Raw genomic sequence first — 21,063 nt, forward strand, 5'->3', positions numbered from 1 at the left:
CAGGCTATCAACCAATCCTTGGTAGAGGTCAGCCCTAATCTCCTTTTGATGATTGCGTATGTAATCCAATCGAGAACTCTCAATTTTGATGTACGTGTCAACCACAAATTGTTGGAAAAGACGCTGGCCCTAAAGTATGGGATTAAAGATTCCTGGCCATATCTGGAACTTGCAGCAGTAGTAGTCACGCATAGAAACACATAAATTTCTCAGAGAGTCTACAAAAAAACTATGGTATTAGAGGTGTTTCTAGGATAACGGTTTGGTATACATGAAAAGTACAAAAAAAGTTAAACAAACATGTTTCTTCTTCTTCTGTACCACTATGAGCCTTACGTAGGGCACGAGCCATGTTGACATCCTCCATGGTAACACCTTTCTTTGGGATATCCATATGCAATCCAAGCTCACCACTAGGGAAGAAGAGTGGGTATAAAAGAGCATCATAGCATCCATGATATGATCGGATGCCATGCCTACTCCTATCTTTCCCATGTAAGACAACACTATTCTAAAATTGACCAAGGAGTTCACTACCCTCGATCCAAACAGCAGCCACCTCCAAAGCCATCGACACGTTGTATGTCCTTTGGTCCAATCGTTGATCAAGGTTAAGTGTGAGACGATAGTCCTCAAGATGTCTAGCTTGCCCCATACTCCTTAAATGTTTTGAGTACGGGTTGTCATGAAGGATGGCCACCAATCTCTCTATAACTTCTTTATCTTTTTGGTACTTCTCTTCCTTACACCTTCGATATCGGTGCTCAAGGCTCAGATCATCATCATAGAAGTAAAGCTCAAGATGTCTGGGCTCCTTACCATCTTCTCTCCCAAATGACCTTGTGTTGTGATAGATCATGCCATGTGCATGGAAGGTATAAATGCCACTGTTTCTGATGTTAGCAGTAGCACTGTCAAGGCGACAACAGAGGGAAGTGAAAAAGAAGTGGCCATTGAAAAACCTAATATTGTTACGAAAGTGCCTAGCGTCCGTGTCGGAGCTCGTCCAAAGCCTCATGAGCTGGTCTAGTATGACTAGCGCATTCAGCTTGACCTTTTCGCTGCGGCAACAGAACCCAAGAGGTTCTTTTGGAAACCTCTTCGCACCGCAGTGGTGGCAATCTGGGACAGGTTTTAGCATGTGTGTCTCCCTAGGCATGTTTCTATACACCTTTTCGAACGGGTCAGGTACTTCAGGGTTAGAAGCCGTGTCTTCCTCAGGAGTATCACTTTGGACAACGTTGTCTGATTCCTCTATTGAAATGACATTTGAACATAAAAATAAAAGGTTAGATAAAGGAGTGGATGTTTATGAAGGTAGTCGGTATATGGTACAAATACCTTGTCCAGCAAACAGGTATCCCTCGTCCTCTTCCTCATCATCTTTGAATATATCGCCCTCATCATCGTCTGTGATCGGCACAGTGCCATGACATATTATAGCTTGGGTAACAATAAAGGAAAGCAAATACTATAAAGAATGTTAAAAGTAGTGCAAATTACCGATGTCATCAAATAATGGTTGTGCAGGTGTAGCTGATGCATTTTGATTGCTTGGTCCAGCACTTTCTGTCAATCACATAATGGACATGGTTGAGATAGAAATAAACTTGTTTCACGTCAAGGAACGAGGGTAGGGAGACCTCGTTACTTACCGTTGTCGGTCACGGTTGACCGAGGTAAGGGCGTATTTTCATCCACGTGGTCTCTAGTCATGCATTCATCATCATTGTTAGCCAGTCCTATGTTCCGACCGATGCGGCTCTCAAACACAGTGTTACGGTGGGCTAACAATGCATGTTTTTGCCCAGATGGAACATTTTGTCTATGTGTCATATGGGCCGATAGTATATCACCGCATACATCATCATCATCATTTGTCTCCTCAGTAGCTTCTAGGAAGCGAATAGGTGTTGCCCTAGATTCTAGGATAGCCCAGTCGTTGGGGCTTATTGTGGGTCCATGAGGCCCAGATGAGTTTGCAGTTGGCCACTCCATCGTTGGATTAAAGAGTGGATTCTCCATCGCGATGGACTCACTATTTAGGGTGTGTTTCTTCACCTCCCTGGAGCGTTTTTTAGCCGCTTTCATTGCCTCTTTGCGAGATGGAGCTTGATTGTAAAGCCTTTGTCGCTTGCGCCTTTGGCCCCGTTGCTCAGGTGTCTTGTTTGCATGTTGCATCCTACACCTTGCTTGTTAACTCTCTCTTACGTGAAGCATCAGTGCATTGTGACTGCATTTCCTAATTAACTATGTTACGAGCAATAATTACATCATCACCTACATAATTGTGTTTTAGTTAAAATAGTAGCGAGACAAACAGTACACACCAAATATCCGTCAAAGATCCTCTCGATTGTATATAAACCTACAGATAGATTTACTACACACAAAAATGTAGGTGTCGATTCCATATTAACAACAGTTTAATTACCCGACAACCGTTTGGATATAAGTATATCATCAATATTGTTTGCATGGAGTGAATCATTCCTATGCAACCAATCATTTGTTTCATTAGGATCCATGTTTTCCTTGTTTGATGCATCCTGACCATCTACCAATTGTGTCACAGCACATACGAGAAACATCAATAGTAATATATATATTATTATTCACCAACATTTATACTATACAACCATTGTTAGTTTCAATGCGTAGTTGTTGCTCCTTTCTTCTTTTATATGCTTCTCGATGTTTTTTTTGTCCCTTTTCTCTTGAGACATTGCATGCCATCAAGCCTTATCCCTTTCTCTCGTGCGTTGTGTAACATCGCTTCCTGCAGTGTTACGTCCATATACTATTGATTATCATTTATATAATATAAACAATATGTTGAATTGAATATAATAATTTCCCTTCTATTTTGGTTACCTCCATTAGTAGTGTTAGTCTTGTCATCCAATGGTGCACGAGATGCACTGTTTTCAATTGAAATAACCCACAATTGCCTGTAGTCTACCTGTTCCTTCGGAAAACATAGAGACCATCAGACCACACCCATATGAGCTTCATGCCAATTCAGGACCAACACACGTGTTCTATTCTATCTTCGCCATCAAACAAAAACTCCAGAGTTACTGATGCATTCAGGTACTATTTTTGTCCAGTTGCTTATTCTCAAATTCTCATACCCAAGCAATCATTTGGAGGAAGGGAAAAAGAAATACAATGACAAACAGCCAAGCACGCATAGATCCTTGACTAAATATCTCAATCATCTGATGGTTGGCTAAAGAATTTGTTATTTGCCATAGGGTATACCAGCAATATGGCAGGACCTGCTATGCATAGTCTAAAATTATGACATGGTAATGCAGGTTGAGGGACAGTTCCCAAAAGAACAAATTCAAGGAGATATGCTTCCACAGAGAATTTGTACTGAGCCGGAGGGCATGCCAGCAAATATGGATGGACCTGCTATCCAGAGTCTAAAATAATGATATGGTAATGCAAGTAACAAATGCATCTTGGGGGATTTTATAGCATCATAACAAACATGCTAGTGAACAGGATATAGTTAATCGCTCCATCAGATATGTTTCAGTCAAGCAAAGTACAGGTTCCATGTACGCCCAACTTTGGATACAGAAAAAAAACTTAAGGAAGCAGCAGATAAATATAAATGTCCTATATAGCATATTAAGTTTATCAACTGAAATGGATACACACATGCAAGCGAACGCACAAGTTGAGGAGAAATCGACACACAAGCAGCTATGAGAGGTAGATGCAGCAGTGGTGATGTATCGAACCATCGAATAAATCAAAAGTCTGACCATTTCAATGCCATCGAGCACAGAATAATCAGCACAAGCAAGTGTCACAGATAACACATATGAAACTGATTCTAGAGAAAATAGATTCGGAGATACTTGAGATACCTGAGGTATGAATCAGCTTCTTTGTTTCTTCTCGTTCTTAACTTCTTGTTTCTGTGCAAAGAAATGAAACTGTTTCTGAGTTTGCTTGTGTAGGTTTCCCAGAGCTTGCATGAAGGTTCCAAGGTTCAAAGCATGTCTACTGTGTCAAACAAGAACACATATTCCTATCAAAATAATGTGAAAGTTTTTTTCACTCGTTCTTGAAGCAAATTCGGAGTTCTCAGGGATACTCTATGACAGGAAAGGAGAATCACCTTAACCATTAGGCTGCACCCTGCAGACATATTTCTGCAAGAAAATTTTCTAAACACTTGACCACAATGACATATATATGAACTTTGGAGCTTGTGGCACAGATTAAAAAAAACTCTAATATTCTCTGTAGCCACTCTTATAAAGTAAAACCAAAAGGCATTCTAAGAGGCATCACATGTATCCTTTAGTTGCAGTAGATGGGAATTCTGAGTTTGCTTGTTTAGGTTCAGAGGTTGCAGAAAGGTTCCAAGGTTCAGTGTAGGGTCAGCTAATTGAAGCAATTGAAAAAACAATTACGGCAGAAGCAATTGAAAAACTGAGTAAAATAATCAGAAAGTATTTTCAGGGAAACCTTTGTAGCAAAAAAGCAGATAATGCTCTAGACACTTTGAGGCTGTACAGTTTTTTTTTTTTTTTTTTTCTGAAGGCACTAAGCAAACAGGCTCCCAGACTTGAAAGGACAATAAGCAAAATGAATTTTGAATGGTTCTGCTACTATTCTAGACAGAAAGCAAGCGTACGTGATTGTGCATGCAGGCAGACTGCCGGATAGTGTACAGTACATGAAAAACTAAAGCTATCCGGCCTATTGCTTATGTGGCAAAACAGAGGTCACAAGTGCTTGCTTCTTTGTGGCCTGCTTTGTGCAAGACATGCAAAGTGAAGCAATCTGGGTGGTGAAAGTAATTGGCCCTTGACTGAAAGATCAGTATATATTCAGAGAACTCTGAACAAGCACATGGATAGATAGCAACTAAACATATTCAGAGACCTATTAATAAGCAGTTAAGCACACATATGGATGCCTAAAACATAAATTCGACAAACACGTGCTGGGCACACCATTATTGTTGGATTACCGCTCCAATCTCCAAAGATGCAAAGTGAGACCGTGTCTAGTCATGTGAGAAAAAAACATGGGAGTGCCTCACCTTGAATGGTCTCTTACGTCTCACAGAATATTCCTGTAGCCACCTTCTTAAGGTGGGCAAGTCCTTGAAGACCATGCCCAACTGAATTTCCACACTGCCATCGGCCTCAGGAGCCTCTAGCAGCTCGTCATCTCTTCCTTCTCCATAAGCATGTTGAGAATGACTAAGGTCGCTGAATTCATGAATCAGTGGATCACGACCAGGACATAAGCATCTGATGAGCTCCATTTCTTGTTCGCTCAAAGTTGCAACTGGGCGGTCATCATCAGAATCAACGGCCCTTGTTGTGCCATAAGGCTCCTCATCATCCGCAATATCAACATCTACACTGTTAGAGGCCATAAACCCTGGGTCCACGTTGGTTGATGGAGGAACAGGAGCACAACCATCATTATTAGGATTGTCTCCTACATTTAAAGCACAAATATGGATACCACTGAGACAAAGGAATGGAATGAACAAAGAATAAGGAGAGCCAAAGTATTACTAAATCACTTACTAGGATGATTCCAATTCAAAGGGATCTCCTAAGGGGCACCTACAATATCATCAGTCCCACATTCTGCACGGACACCAGGACATACACCAATCTCATTGGGGGCGGATTGAGCATCGAGCACCACAACCGCATCTTCCACATCCACCTCACGGTTGGGTAACAGAGGCTCATAGGGTGCCGGATTCTCTGGTGCTGGCGACAACCCATGAGAGAGTGAATGAACATTAGGGGCTGAATACCCATGAGGGGTGGGATCATTGGACAACTTCCGCACAACCAAATCCAAACATTGAAACCCATTCTTCATAACAGTTTTGACATATTTGTCCCATTGAGCCTCTGATGCAATTGGGACCAACCGCCTTAAAATTGTCCCTAACCTGCCATGGTGAAGTACTCCCTCAACTAAGATGACATCTTCATTTGAATTGCATTTAAGCTCATCACGAGCCCTACCAAACAACTCACAAAACAATGACCGATCATCGAATATCATTGGCACCCTTTGCATTCCAACAAAACTGACATTACAAAACTCATCTTCCTACACACTTCCTCCATGATATAGGGTGACTACGTTGTCCATCTAGTTGGTATGCACATCAGCCAAGTTATTACTGGTATATTATTATAAGATAACTAACCATAATATCTAACTACATTTGCTAACTAAATTACCTAACTATCGACCTAAACAAATAAGTATCTAACTGTCTAACTATCTCTATAACAAGATAAGAGATTTGGTAACTACACTTACTAACTAGCTAACTAAATCAATAGGTAACTAACTCCCTAATTATGTCTCTAACAATCTAATCTAACTAAATAAGCTACATACATATATTCCTAAGTATATAATATAACTAAATAAATAAGCATCTAACTTTCAACCTATGTAATTAAATTTGCTAAATATTCTAAAAAATTACTAACTAAATTATCTAAAGTACATTAACTAATTTAAGTTAATAAAAAAATTACCTGGATGGGCTGCTCGCGCACGGCCTGGAGGGGCAAGGGGCGCAGGGCCTGGAGCCCAGCCGGCTGGTGGGAACTCCGGCGAGCGGTGGTAGGCCGCCCTCACCGCCGGACAGAGATGAGGAGGAGGGAAGGGGCGACGAGGGCGGCCGGGCTTCGCACGGCGACGGGGCGCGGCGGCGGCCTGCTGCGGGCAGTTGCGTGGGGGCGCGGGAGCCGGGAAAGAGGGGGCGCAGGGACCGGACGGACGACGGTGGCCTGCTGCCGGCGCAGGAGGCGCGGTCGACGACGGCGTGGACAGGGCGTAGACGGCGGCGGTGAGAGGCAGAGACAGAGCGCGCGAGAGAGAGAGCTGCGGCCGCGGGTTTTGAAATAATGCTCGGCGCCAGAATACATGGCGCCGAGCTCGACGCCGAGATACCGGCCACGTGAACGCTACCTAGGCTGGCCTGTTGTGCTTAGACAGGCACCTCGGCGCCATGAGTCCTGGCGCCGACCCCCAGGGTCCAAAGATGAGTTTAAGTCTCCCAGAGGGCCAAACGTAAATTTTCTTAAAAAAAAGGGCCAAATTGTAAAAAAATTGGGAAATGCCATCCTGTTTTTAGAAAAAAAAAGATAACACAAGACTATGAGACATTTTCAAGCGACCATGAAGCCACGAACTGATTCAAGAAATATGTGACATGTTCAAGCAAGTTGCATGGCATCATGATCACTAAATATTCAAGTCACCAAACATCCATGTTCACAGCTCAGTATCTTCTGTCAGCGAACTGAAACTAAAAGTACTCTTGAATCACTTTGACCAAAGCTTCAGGAAGCAACTTCTACCCTCATCAGGTGCCTCATTCAGTTCAAGCACGAGGCATATGTTTGAAAAAATCACAGGATTTTTTAATTGCAGCATATGTGATTGACATTGCAGGATATAAACAATGCTTTCATAACTACATTTTCTTGTCGATGCTGAATTAGAGGAAGGTATAGCACAGAATTTATTGCAAAATAATACAAACTGCCACAAAATAGGCCCTTTTATCAGAACTCATAAGCATAGTTGTTTCCCCGTTGACAAGGTTTAACTTGTATGCATTTGTTATTCTCCTCAACCACAGAGCAATTACTTATACCACATGATCCTAGTGTAGAACTTTCCGATCATGCCTATAACAAAATTATCTGAACTCATATTGAAATCATGAGAATAAACCAGCCAAGGATTACTTTTTGCAAATTATTCTGTAACTTAAGTAGTGGCTGCATAACTTTAAAAAACATCTCTGTAGGTCATGTCTTACACACCAAGTAGCTGAACACATGAAGCAGGGACATGAAGCCATAAGACTAACTGACAAAGAACTTACAAAGCATGTCTCTGGAGTTCTGTACGTCACGGAGAGGTCTTCAGTTATGAAAGAGAGGCAATCAACGGGCTGTCGCGGAATGGATGAGATGCCTCCCTTGTGATTGTACAACAGATCTACAGGTTCACTCTCTAAAGAAAGGAGCTTTTTCAGATATTCTGGCACTGAATGAAGATCAGTTTCGTCAGACTGAATCACGGAACTCGCTGATGTGTGAAAATTCATGTGTAGTTTCATCTCCTCACCTCAGTTTTTTATGTTTGCAGCGGGGAGGAGGAGGCCGGGTGGCGGGGTCAGCGTCGCGGCCGCGGCAGTCAGTCGTCGAAGCGGCCTTGGAGCGTCTGGGTCCTCCTGCTGCCAGCGTTAGCGACTGGAACACGCGTCTTCACCGTCGGCGGAGGGGGCGGCTGGGGCGCGTCAGGGTCCTCCTGCTACCGCGGGCCGCGAAGCTCGCAGCGGCGAGAAGGTCGGCGACGCTCGTGGGGCGGCTGGGGCGCGTTCGCAGCGGGGAGGAGGAGGCGGGGTCGGCGTCACGGTGTCCTCCTGCTGCTGCGGGATGCGAAGCTCGCAGCTCGCGGACGGTTTGGGGCTGGGGCGCGCAGCGGCGAGCAGGTGCCGGCGGCGTGGAGGCGGCACAGCGCAGGTCGAGGAGGCGTCCCGGTGTCGTCGAGGTGGCGACGTAGGTCGGGGAGGCGTCGAGATCTCCGGGCGCTTTTCGGGGCGGCGCGAAGCAGCGCCGGCGGCGTGAAGGCGGCGCGGCGCAGGCCGGGGTCCTCAAGCTATCGGATTTGGCGACGGAGGGAGCGCAGACCATGGGGGAGCGGGCGCGATGGGCAGCGCAGCGGGCTCGGTGGGGGAGGAGCGGGGCGTGGAGAGGACGGGGATGATCGTGGAGGGAATTCTCACGAGCCATTAAAAAAGATCCGCAATTCTACGTGAGCCACCGAAAAATTCAGATGACTTCACGTGCTTTAACTTTTTTTTTTTCAGATTAGGCTCTAACCATATTAAACTGCAGGGGCGAAAATTCAAAAATATCTGAATATATCATTAATTTTTTTAGTATTTTAACGACTTCAAATAGAAAAACTCAAAACTAGAAAGTTGTAGATCTCGTCGAGATCTATAATTTTCATATAAAAATTATCTTCATTTAATACCGTAAAAAAGATATAATTTTTCTAAGATATATTAATCATATTAAATCATGTTTTTTTTGTGAAATTAAATGAAGATAATTTTTATATAAAAAATATAGATCTCGACGAGATCTGCAACTTTCTAGTTTTGAGTTTTTTTCATTTGAAGTTGTTAAGATGCTAAAAAAATTAATAACATATTTAGATCTAAGGGTATTTTTGACTTTTGACACTTATAGTTTGATACCGTTAGAGTCCAATATAACGGCAGTGGCATGGAGAGCAGAAAAAAAAATTAGAGCAATGGTGCTCAAGTCCGCCGAACTTTTTTCAAAGGAATTACAATCTTTTATAATGGCTCGTAAGGAATTTCCCCCTGATTTTGTGCGGGCGACGGTTGTGCGGGCGCAGCGCCAGGAAGGAGAAGAAGGTTTGACGGGGTGATTACGGAGGGGTGAGGCGTTTACGGGGGTGGGGGGCGATTAGTTTAGTGTTGACAATGACTTACGGATTTTTTTTAGTTGTAGAGATCTGGAAAAAGGAGTAGGTGAGGTGGCCCTCAAACGCTGTTCTTGGGCCTGGTCAAAAGCACAGCCTCGTTCCTTTTCTGAAAAGGTCTATTGTGCGGTCGTCCAGATTTTACTCTCTAATCTATAAAATATTTTTTTTTATTTTTAACTTTTAAAAGTTATAGTTTTGATGGTGATTTTACTGATTGGATCGCAACATTAGAGGAGTAAATCAGACTAAGTTAAAAAATCAATAAGGTAAATCGAACTATAAATAGTTTTATACAAAACATAAAAATTCAATAATTTATCCAAATATATATTTTTGTCCGGAAAAATAATGCAATTAAAAATCCTATAGCTTGGCTTAATCTTAGAAATTTTATAGAAAGTTTATTTTAGTTTGTATGAAACTAGGTTTAGATTTTTCTTTTTTTTCTAAATCATACTCTATAATATGGTGCCTAGCTTGAAATTGTTTGAATCTTGATGAAGTCATTTTAGTGCTTATTTGTTAATAAAATCTTGTTATCTATTATAATTACTCAATGTGGATAGTTCGAACTATGTAGAAGCGTTAGTGAATCGTCCTTAAAATCATTGTTATTCCTCCTATACACTATTGATCGAAATTTATTGTTTTTCCACCGTTGCGAAAGGCGTGATCAAAGAATCTTCACCCTGTTCGTATGTTGATTTCAGCCAGCCCAAACCAGACAGCCAACATTGTTTTTCTCTCACAACAAACCACAACATCGTTTTTCTCTCACAACAAACCAGCACCAACTAGCCCAGAAACTAACCATAGATAGATTAATGTATAGGTGTGTAACACAAACAATATAGCTAGAAAAGCTAAAACAACTTATAATTTAAAATGGATATAGTATGATAATATATATTCTAAATTGTAAGAATTTTAACTTTTCTAGATATAACTTGATATAACTTCTATTATACATTTAGATATACACTATGTCTAAATGCACAATGGAAGCAATATATCTAAAAAATTTATAAACATCTAATAATTTGGAATGGAGAGGGGTAGTATATAGAAGTTAAAAAGCTTGACTTTTTAAAGACAAAGGGCAATTTGAATCTGAGTGAGTTGAAGAGATCTAAAGAGGCTTGTGACATTTCGGATCAAGCCACTCATGTCAAGCTCCCAACCAAATATAGCCTTTCCGCCAATAAGTACCGCTTCAGTATCCATGCAATTTGTTTCAACAAGAAAACAAGCTGACTGAATCCTGGTACAGTATACGCAAGTAAACACAAGTGTTTCTAGGAAGCAACAGCTTTAGACATAAATCTCCAGACAAGGGGACAAGTTCGAAGCAAATGGCATCTGCAGCATTACTGAAGCGTTGGCTTAGTCCTTCCTCAGTTCGATGTACTCACGCTTAGTACCGGCTTTGTTAATGACAACAATTTCCAACTTGTCCCCCTGCATATTTTGCATGTTTGTGGATCAGCAGAATGGATATATATCGAAGAGAAACAGGCGCACAATTTTGGCAATGAGCAAATGCAGCTTACAGTGTAGATGTCTCTCTCAGTTGCAGATGCGAACACATCCTTAACTAGATCGATGGCCTCTGACTCCGACAATGGTGTGACAGCATCCTGCGCACATTGAAAAGATTCTTAGGCTATCTGCTGTTATCATTATTTCTAGTCACCATTCACTTACATATGTGAATGCATATTTGATCAAATAGGTGCTCATTGTACAGAACCACTGCAAGAAACACACAGAAGATATAAATGTGCAGGGTTTACCCTGGCAGGGAGTAATAGAGGACTTGGTGATTTTAGTTGATTGTCCAGGACTGGCATGATCAAAGTAGACCCCGTTCCCTGAGCACTGTAACCGGTTCTCTCATAGGAACCTACTGCATCATAGGTGAAAACACACCCTTTCCCTGTGCAAGTACACAACATATTTTTTTGAGTGTTCATCAAACAAGAAATGTGAGAAAGTAAAGCAACAAATCTTACCCTCGCTGTCAAGCCCACCGAGCACATTGAAGGCGTAATATGGGAAGAAGCGCTTGTAGTACAGGGTATTGGAGAGGAGCTGTGCCATGGCGGGGCAGCTCATCCTTTTATTATGCTGGTGTTGGTATAGCTATATACAAACAAATAAAAGACAATATCGCATCAGTGCTGGTGCAGTTTATGGCGCTTGATATAAAAGAATCGCTTGATATCAACAAAAAGGATGATAGAATGAACATATAAAACAATTTAGACGCTGATAGGAGTTTTAGTTGTTAATTTTACCAATTCTCTAGCAGCTAGGTTCTTGTGCAGAGCCTTAATATCACCTTGAAAGCCAGAAGATGCTAGTACACATTTGTCAGCCCTACACACATAAAGAGAGAATCTTTATTCTTAGGCACTCAGAAGGGAAATCACAACCTAAAAAATACATAACACAGGAATCAAGGTTACAAGCGTCTATGTCACTGTAACCCACTAGCTGCATGTCAGGAGAATGGACGTCATGAGGTAAGCATAGATGCAATCACACCCCCAACAAACCATTTGGCGGTCCTAACCTCACCCCTTCTCTTGTTTTCTTCGCCACCTTTGGGCTCATCGGTCCGCTACGCGTTTAACTGCACACATATGGCCTATACAGTGTACCAGGGCTCTGCTTCATGCTTAAGAGCGCCTAGGGAAGCATCAACAACAACAACAACAACAAAGCCTTTAAGTCCCAAACAAGTTGGGGTAGGCTAGAGTTGAAACCCAGCAGAAGCAATCAAGGTTCAGGCACGTGAATAGCTGTCTTCCAAGCACTCCTATCTAAGGCTAAGTCTTTGGGTATATTCCATCCTTTCAAGTCTCCTTTTATTGGCATCTAATGACTTTTTTTTTTTTTGCAAACACTGACAAAAATGGTGCTCCCACCATTCCAAATTGCAGATATTTCTGGCTTTTCTACATACGTAGCTTTTACTATGTATCTAGAGAAAATGTATATCTAGGTGCATAGCAAAAGCTATGTACCTAGAAAAGCCAAAATGACTTACAATTTGGAATGGAGGGAGTAGATGATAACCATCTTTCTCATAAAGTACAGAATAATCAAAGAAAGCTTAGCAACCTCAACGCAATAGTGACAATACTGGTGAACAAAACAGAATTGAGTTAGACTATATGCACCACTGACTTTCATTAAGGTTTTTGTTGTGCGTCTATGGGCATTCAAGCAAAGGACAAACAAGTTTGCAGAGCAAAAACCTTTAAATTGAAAAGTATTGGGTTATAATCAACAATAGCCATCAGACGCTCTTCCACACCACAAAGTTTTAGCAAAAGAGGCTAACCCTAAAACTGAGCATACAAACAAAGATCCCAAACATCTTTAGATTGATCGTTCGTAAGCCATATGTATATCAGTAGCAATACAAACCAGTATGTAGGTGTACATTTAACATTATCCAACAACACTGACAAAATAAGCGTGGTACATCAAACCAAAGCCTGCCAAAAACAAATTATACGCAAATAGGACAACTGAACTGCATTTTATGAACAACTGAACTGCATCTTATGAACAAATGTTAACAAAAAGACTGTTTGAAGAGGTGACAGCGAGGCTCACTGTGAACCATTTTTTCCACAACAGGGCACGCCCGAATTTCATTACCACTAATTAAGCATATCAATACCATATGTTGTGGGCCCAAGAGAATTCTATATACTTAACAGCCACAAAAGCAACGATAAAACAAACCCCCTAGAATGTAGAGGGCTCCATTACTTCTAGAACCAAACAACTTCACTGCCTGGAAACAGCACCAGCAAACCACACAATTGGAAGCTATTCTCATTGTAAATCTTGAGGAGACAAATCGGTCAAATCCAAGCAATTCGACCAATATATAAGTAAACCTAAATGTCAAGCTTACATCTCCCTTCGCTAATGATGTGTTAATGAATTGCTCATCTGCCAAAACCAGAAGTTTGTTTAGCAAGGAATGTCACCTTTCTTATGAAGAAAGCAGCATCTAACATACTGTTCTATGACGATCTAGTCATCTGAATGAAAGAGCAAACACAGGACATAAAGCTAGGACTAGGAAAATGAACCACATGTAACCCAGTAGCAAGCCAGTCAAACATTATCGTTCACAAAGAGCATACTGAATTAACTAGCCATTAACGAAAAACTACCAGGCAAACGGGGAAAAAACTTACAAAATGTAAGATATTTCCCATTAATTTCGGACCCAATCCTCCAAACACCAAACCCTAGCTAAATCCACCAGCGGCAGCACCAAATCCTGCTACGAATCCAGCCCTACCACCCAAATATTTGAGCCCACGCCACACCAAAATCCCACTCGTGTCTCCCAATCCACAAACCCTAAAGCCAAGACGGCCAGATCGAAGCACGTGACTGGGTTCAGGGACTCACAGGTCGCAGATCTTGGAGTGGTCGCGCGTGAGGATGCTGTATCCGACAGATAGGCGGGTGTCCGCCGCGACTACACAGTAATCGGCGCCGGCGATGGCCACGCAGGTCCTGCAGGACCAAACAGACCCTCGTTAGAGAACACATGGATACGGCCAGCAGGCGAGGTGGGAAGGCGGCAGGGAGCCTACCCGCCATTGTTCTCGTAGACCCAGTCGCCGCGCCTCGACATGGCGGTGGTCGGAGTGGGTTCGCTGCGCGGGTTGCTGGTAGTGGAGTCACCGGAGTTGGAAACACGGAACGGAACGCGAAGTGGAGGAGCAGCGGCGCCGCCTTGCATTTTGTTTCTCGAGACTTTTACATGTATCCTATTAAAAAAAGTTTGTAATTACATACAAGTTATTAAAAAAATTAATCGCACATAAGTGCTATCGTTCTGAACTTCTTTACTCTCTAAGCCATTCTATTCATTTTTCTACTTAATGGTGTCAAACAGATAGGTGAAATGACCATTTTACCCTATGGTGGGCTCCGTTTGTCAGCCACGCGCTCGAGCGAGGTGCAGGCGCGCCTCCCACGCCGCCGCGGCCAAGAAGAAGAAGATGGCGGGGAGCTGCAGCGGCGGCACGAGCCCCGACAGCGACGTCGAGGGCCCCAGCGTGTAGGGAGGCGGCCTCATCCCCAACGGCGGTGGCGAGAGCCAGGAGACGGCGTGCGTGGAGCTGCCGCAGCTGGTCCTTGCCGTGGATCTAACGCAGCGCGCGTGGAGGTGACGCGAGGAGGTCCGCCCCGGCCTTCTCGACCCCGGACAACCGGTCCTCGGGCGAGCTCCGCCCCGGACAGTCTGCCTCTGGCGCGGGCGCGGGCGAGCTCCGCCCCGGACAGCCGTCGCGAGCGCGGGTGCGGGGGAGCTCTACCCCGGCCAGCCGCGGGCGCGCGCGGGCGAGCTCCGTCCCGGCCAGCCGCTGCGGGCGAGGGCGCGGGCGAGCTCCGCCGAGGGCACGCGCGGAGCAGAGAGATGAGGTCGAGTTTGAGAGAGATGATAGGGATGAGATAGGTATTATGGACGTTTTGACTAACCAGACCCACTTGTCAGGACTCTCAAACGGTGAAAAACAAACAGAACACCGACAGAATGGCTTGGAGAGCAAAGAAGTTCAGAACGATGGCACTCGTGTACGGTCAATTTTTTTAATGTCTCATATGTAATTACAAACTTTTTTAATGACATATAAAAGCCTCTTTTTTCTTCCACCTTGATCTTTTCTGGGCCGTGGTCCGTGGGCCGAGGTGGTCATCGAATCGATGGGGGCACACGTGCTGCCGTCGCTGTTCATGGCGGCGGCGGCCGTCACAGTGGAAGGCTCGACGACGGACAACATCCAACCGCTGTCCACGCTGAAGATGCAGGCCGCGCAGGTGGCGATGGACTCCGCCGCCGTCATCCACGCCTCCCCCGATGTGCTCGGCAAGGACGTGAGTACACTGTACACGCGCACGCCATGCGCGGTGTTTGACGCGCGAGGCCTCGCTCATCACTGTTCTTCTCCTGTATGTCCGGCATGCAGGGGGAGGACTCAGCATGGGTGACCGTCAACTTCACCGCGCCGGCGCCTTCCGATGGCCACTGGGTCGCGCTCTTCTCGCCTGCCGACTTCGGGTACGTAATACGCTTGTTCTTTCACCTAAAAATCCTGATGGAGTTTAACCATGGTCAGGTCCCACTGACCTTGGCTGATGCCGTATTTGGTGCAGTACATGTTTGCCAACATCTCGCCTAGCTTCATGAGCTCCGGTGGCGGTAACATGAGCTTCCTGGTGATCAACCAGCGGTCCGACTATACGCCTTCGGTCTGTTTTCCGGTGGCAAGGACAACGTGAGCTCACTTCTAGTCACTACAATACAGACATAATACAAGGAAATTGAACACTGCATATTTGAATATGATCTATCTCGGATTGCACCCTTGGAGCGATGAATGTGCTGCTCCTGCTGTTGCTGCTGCTAATTAAATATCTGATACATCTACCCTTTTATTAATTGCAGCCTAAACTCATTGCGGTTTCAAACAAGATCTCCTTCGCGAACCCAAAAGCTCCTGTGTTTCCACGCCTATCTCAAGGCAAAGAATGGAACGAGGTGGGCTTACTTAACGTTAATTAACACACACTCTGTATATGCTACAAACAATTGTATAGCACAACTTTTTTTCTTGTTTGAAAAAAGGTCGTGCACGTAACCACCGTTTTTGGTGATGTGATCGTGTGATTTCCATGCGACGCAGATGACTGTAACATGGACAAGCGGGTACAATATCAACGAAGCGTATCCTTTTGCGGAGTGGAAGATGATGGGAGAGGAGAGCTCGAAACGGACACCTGCTGGAACCCTCACCCATTGGCGGATCAGGGGGGGGGGGGGGGGGGCTAGGGGGCTGCAGCCCCCCTCGTGAGCCTTAATTCCTCGTTAAATTACTGTAGCATCAAGCATAAATCATAACTAAATCTTTATTATCAATCAACATGTCCATTACTTAGCCCCCTCCTTGATCCCATCCTGAATCCGCCACTGCCCTCACCTACACGCGGAGGCACTTGTGTGGTATAATTAAATGCTTTATTCCTTTCAAGATATCGTTTATTCTATTGATCGGAAAAAGTTATCGTTTACTCTGAGTTAATTTTCTCTGATTTTGACTTGAGTCATAGGAAAAAAAAACTTATAACATCTAGAAGTTCAAAATAAATGCACTACCACGATATATTTAATGGAGAACTTAATAGATTTAATTTGATATATTGTAGATGTTACACCGTTAAAAAAAGTTTAACGGAATCGAAATGGAGTGAGTATAAACTTCTCTTTGAAAATGAAATCATTCCATTCAAGTTGTGTGAAAAAATAGTGTCTTGTAAAGATAAAAGGTAAGCAATATTATCAGTAAAAGTAGACTTGCTTATATGCACGTTAATTTACATTCAGATTGAATGCTGGATGGTTTTAAGTGGTGTATGTTTTACTGAGACAAAATGAAAATCTGCAGGTAAACCAGCAAATGCAGAAGGATACAGAGACCCTGGCTTCATCCACACAGCCTTCTTGAAGGACCTGTGGCCGAACAGAGAGTATGGCCAAGCTAAAAGTGCATTCCCTTTAATTTGTTGCGCGTACTACTACATATTAAAGGAGTGGTTTTGGTAGTTGAAACACTGTGCCCGGGGGGCGTTCCGCTGCTCACAATTTCAACCGGACTTCACTGTGTATGGACGAAAAATACTGTTGACGATCCTACAAATTTCTCTATATTCATTCAGGTTGCTTTAAATTCCTCCTAGTAAATAGGGCCATGCGTATTCGTATCATATTGAGCACGAGCTACCAGACGGAACTGTGGTGTGGGGCAAGTCGTCCACCTTCCGTGCGTCGCCTTTCCCTGGCCAGGACTCGCTGCAGCGCGTCGTGGTCTTCGGTGACATGGGACTCATAGGGGTTCTGACCAAACTTTTGCAGATTTTTACTTAGTGCATGTTTGGTTCGTCTAGTAGCTACTAAATTTAGTAGTTTTTAGTCATTTTAGTAACTTTTTAACCAAACGTTATGACTAAAAGCTACTAAAAGAGCTTTAGTCCTCTCTGGTAACTCTGGAGTTACTAAAAGTGACTAAACTGCTTAGTAGATACTAAAGTTTAGTAGCTCGAACCAAACACCCCTAAGTGACAATACAACACAACAGGTGTACGTACAGTAGATGACAATGCATACACATTTTTACTTGGCAGGGGCAAAGAGACGGGACTAGTGAACTCGCCGGCTTCCAACCCGGTGCGCAGGTGACCACCGACCGGCTGATCAAGGACCTGCCCAACTACGACGCCGTCTTCCACATTGACCAGTCGCCCCTGAAGCTAAACGGCGTTTATTTGTGCACCGTGTGCAGCGGCAACCACGAGAGAACTTACCATGACACGGGGGGCTTCTACAACGGCAACGACTCCCACGGCGAGTGCGGGGTGCCGGCGGAGACCTACTTCTACGTGCCGGCGGAGAACCGGAGCAAGTTCTGGTAAGCGGCGGACCACGGCATGTTCCGGTGCTGCGTCGGCGACACGGAGCACGACTGGCGGCCGGGGTCGGAACAGCACGCGTTCCTGGACCGGTGCTTCGCGTCGGCGGACCGGAGGCACCAGCCGTGGCTGGTGTTCGCGGCGCACCGCCCGCTGGGCTACGCCTCCAACGACTACTACGACACGGAGGGGTCCTTCTCGGAGCCCATGGGGCGGACCCAGCAGGGCCTGTGGCAGAAGCACCGCGTCGACCTCGCCATCTACGGCCACGTCCACAACTACGAGTGCACCTGCCCCGTGTACGAGAACACGTGCATGGACGACGGGGACGGCAGCAAGAAGGACAAGAGCAGCTACTCGGGCACCATGGGCGGGACCATCCACGTCGCGGCCGGCACGGGCGGCACCAGGCTGCGGGACTACTCCGCGGGGCCGCTGCCGCAGTGGAGCGTGGTCCGGGACAAGAGCTTCGGCTACGTGAAGCTCACGGCGACGTAGAAGTTTATAAATCAAGATATCTTATGTTTAATCAAGTTTATAAGGAAAATTATTAATATTAGAGTAACTCCAACATATATGCTCCACTAGGCTATATTTAGATTTGAGTAAATTACACGGCCGGTTCTCAAAGTATTGGGAGGGTTTCATCTAGGTCTCCAAACTACGAAATCGCATGTTTGGCTCTCTAATGTATTCAAGTGATCTCATCCTCGTCCAAGTTAGACACGAGGAGTGTTAGAAGCTGATGTGGTCGTCCATGTGGACATGATTTGGCGCGCCGTGGAGCTGCTGGCGCACGGAGCCGGAGGAGGACGCCGGCTGTCGACGAAATATGGTCGGCAGTCTACCTAGGGGTATGCCCAAGGCAGTAGATTGTCGGCAGACAGATGCGCAAGCCACAAACAAGATGGTGACGCAAGACAGACACGAGGTTTTATCCAGGTTCGGCCGCCAAGAAGGCGTAATACCTACGTCTTGCATCTGATTGTATTGATGTATGTCAATGAGAGATGTTTTTTAGAGGGGTCCCCTGCCCGCCTTATATAGTCCAGGGGGCAGGGTTACAGATCTAGAAACTAATCCTAGCCAGTTACAATTGTCATAGGTGGCCGAATAAGGATTTCTATTCTAACCGACCAGGATCTTGCTTGATCTCCAAATCTGTCTTGACTCCTTGCGCGGGACTCCGAACAGGTTGGCCGGGTCGCGCGTCGTCTTTTAGTGGACCGGACCTCCTGATCCAGGCCGGCCCAAGCCTAGCCGTAAGGGTATAGGGGTTAATACCCCCATAGCTAGTCTCCGAGCACTATGTATTATGCTGCGACACGCCGTTCGATCTCCTTCGACTAATGCGATCCGTCTTCATGTCATCTCCAACTGATTGAAACATTGACCGATCAAATGCGTCAGCATTCTGATCAGAACAGAGAGCTGTAGACCACGATTATAACCGAAGATTTCGGTTGTCCGAAGAATGCATGGTGCTCTTAAAGAAAAAAGAAAAAGATTTCTTTCCTTATCAAGTGTGCCCACTTGTATTTCTGATAAGAAATGTAAGTGACATTGAACAGTAGTAACTCTGGCAATCAGTCAAAGCGTAGGGGTTGATAAAATAAACACATTCACCGCAAGGTGAAGTGTGCCCATTTAGTCCCCGAGCCTGGTAGTAGGTGACGTAGGCACGTGGTGCTAAGGTCTAAAAAAGAATTTCCACTGAAGCTAAGAATCCAACCGTCGTACAATCTTTACGAGATGCACCGCCAAGTGCATCGTACCGATGTAGTCCCCGAGCTTACTGGAAAGCGTAGTATAAGCCTTGTAGCAAGGTCAAAATAAATGCCTCTCGACTGTATGTGAGTACACATCACATGTAGCCGAGGAGAGCAGTCGCCGAGCAGTGGTCGGAGCAGTCCCCAAGCACAGTAGTGGTCTAGACAGTCCCCGAGCACGGTAGTGGTCGGAACAGTCCTCGAGCACGGTAGTGGTCGGAACAGTCCTCGAGCACGGTAATGGTCTGGGTAGTCCCCGAGCACGATAGTGGTCTGGGCAGTCCCCGAGCACGAAACATGCGGCGAAGAAACAAATGCCACTTGTACTATTATTTGGTGTATTTATTTATCTTCTTACTCTGTCAAGTCCAATCTGACACGTCTGGTCAAAAAAGTAGACGGGTATAGCACGTCATACTGCCTTCTTGTCCTTTAAAGCAAACAGTCACTTGGCACCTGTATGGAGGTGCGTCAGTGTGGGCCCTCTCACACTGGCAACGAAGAGGTGCATATATTGGCATAGATCTCGAGGTTGTGAAAACAACCGTCTACAGCGCATGCGCACGTCTCCCAAGAATATTGGGCAGACGAAACGGCGGAACTCTTGGTTATTTATAAAACAGAACTGGTAAGTTACTTTTTTCCGGTCCCCATTACCATTCGCCGCCGTAGCCTTCTTCTTCCTCTTGCCAACCCTAACACCTCGAAATCATCTCCAATCACCCCCCACCGTATCCACTTCCATCAGTAAGGGCGGATTCATGGCGAAGAGTGACGCCCAGAAGAAAACCAGAGTCATGGCGAAGGAGTGGTGGAAGTCAAGAAGCAATGAGCAGACCATCGAGGACATTGTCATCACCGTTGATTTTTTCTCCATAATTTATTATTTTATACATCATGTATTATCATTCTACATATTTATATTGCAGGAATTTCGAGGTATGCTCGGGGACTTCGTCGCTCGCTTCTTGACCTACGCTCGGGGACTGCCTCGATCACTCTCCGACCACAGCTCGGGGACTTCGTCGCTCGCTCCTTGACCTATGCTCGAGGACTGTCTCGATCACTCTTCGACCACAGCTCGGGGACTTCGTCGCTCACTCCTCGACCTATGCTCGGGGACTGCCTCGACCACTCTCCGACCACGGCTCGAGGACTTTGCGTCTCGACTACATGTGACTGGCAACTCGCATACAGTTGGGATATTCTTTCTCATTTAGACCTTGCTACAAGG

The 21,063-nt window shown here is 45.0% G+C and overlaps 1 protein-coding gene, 1 long non-coding RNA gene and 2 pseudogenes across 13 annotated transcripts; 1 reads left to right on the forward strand and 3 right to left on the reverse strand.

The window, feature by feature from the left end:
* Window positions 1–218: 218 nt before the first annotated feature.
* Window positions 219–2,239, reverse strand: LOC136548801 (uncharacterized; annotated as a pseudogene).
* A 170-nt stretch (window positions 2,240–2,409) lies between these two features.
* On the reverse strand, window positions 2,410–8,845 carry LOC136549981 (uncharacterized). Of its 12 annotated transcripts, none has more exons than XR_010782120.1 (8): window positions 8,161–8,845; window positions 7,916–8,079; window positions 6,555–7,146; window positions 5,571–5,950; window positions 5,072–5,478; window positions 3,885–4,172; window positions 2,875–2,962; window positions 2,410–2,779 (listed from the first exon to the last, which is right to left on the reverse strand). It is a non-coding gene; the product is annotated as an uncharacterized lncRNA (long non-coding RNA). The 12 variants fall into 12 exon arrangements; XR_010782118.1 differs by having other exon boundaries at window positions 3,885–4,020; window positions 4,139–4,172; window positions 6,555–8,079; XR_010782119.1 differs by having other exon boundaries at window positions 3,885–4,023; window positions 4,139–4,172; window positions 6,555–8,079.
* A 1,881-nt stretch (window positions 8,846–10,726) lies between these two features.
* On the reverse strand, window positions 10,727–14,350 carry LOC136552082 (proteasome subunit beta type-1-like). The gene is made up of 7 exons (XM_066543630.1): window positions 14,187–14,350; window positions 13,999–14,106; window positions 11,853–11,934; window positions 11,568–11,697; window positions 11,349–11,491; window positions 11,106–11,192; window positions 10,727–11,013 (listed from the first exon to the last, which is right to left on the reverse strand). The coding sequence occupies exons 1-7, from the start codon at window positions 14,333–14,335 to the stop codon at window positions 10,939–10,941; spliced, it is 774 nt and encodes a 257-aa protein (XP_066399727.1). The 5' UTR covers window positions 14,336–14,350; the 3' UTR covers window positions 10,727–10,938.
* A 1,017-nt stretch (window positions 14,351–15,367) lies between these two features.
* Window positions 15,368–18,558, forward strand: LOC136548803 (probable inactive purple acid phosphatase 27; annotated as a pseudogene).
* The last annotated feature ends 2,505 nt before the right edge of the window (window positions 18,559–21,063 follow it).

Source organism: Miscanthus floridulus, chromosome 4 (genome assembly GCF_019320115.1).
Source record: "Miscanthus floridulus cultivar M001 chromosome 4, ASM1932011v1, whole genome shotgun sequence".
NCBI classification, from domain to species: domain Eukaryota; kingdom Viridiplantae; phylum Streptophyta; class Magnoliopsida; order Poales; family Poaceae; genus Miscanthus; species Miscanthus floridulus.

Excerpts from the sequence above, each read along its gene's own strand:
- LOC136552082 (XM_066543630.1), bottom strand. The coding sequence starts at position 14,335 with ATGCAAGGCGGCGCCGCTGCTCCTCCACTTCGCGTTCCGTTCCGTGTT. Across the intron at positions 14,107-14,186 it reads GTCTACGAGAACAATGGCGG|GACCTGCGTGGCCATCGCCG; the intron begins GTAGGCTCCCTG and ends TTGGTCCTGCAG. Across the intron at positions 11,698-11,852 it reads ACCTAGCTGCTAGAGAATTG|CTATACCAACACCAGCATAA; the intron begins GTAAAATTAACA and ends GTTTGTATATAG.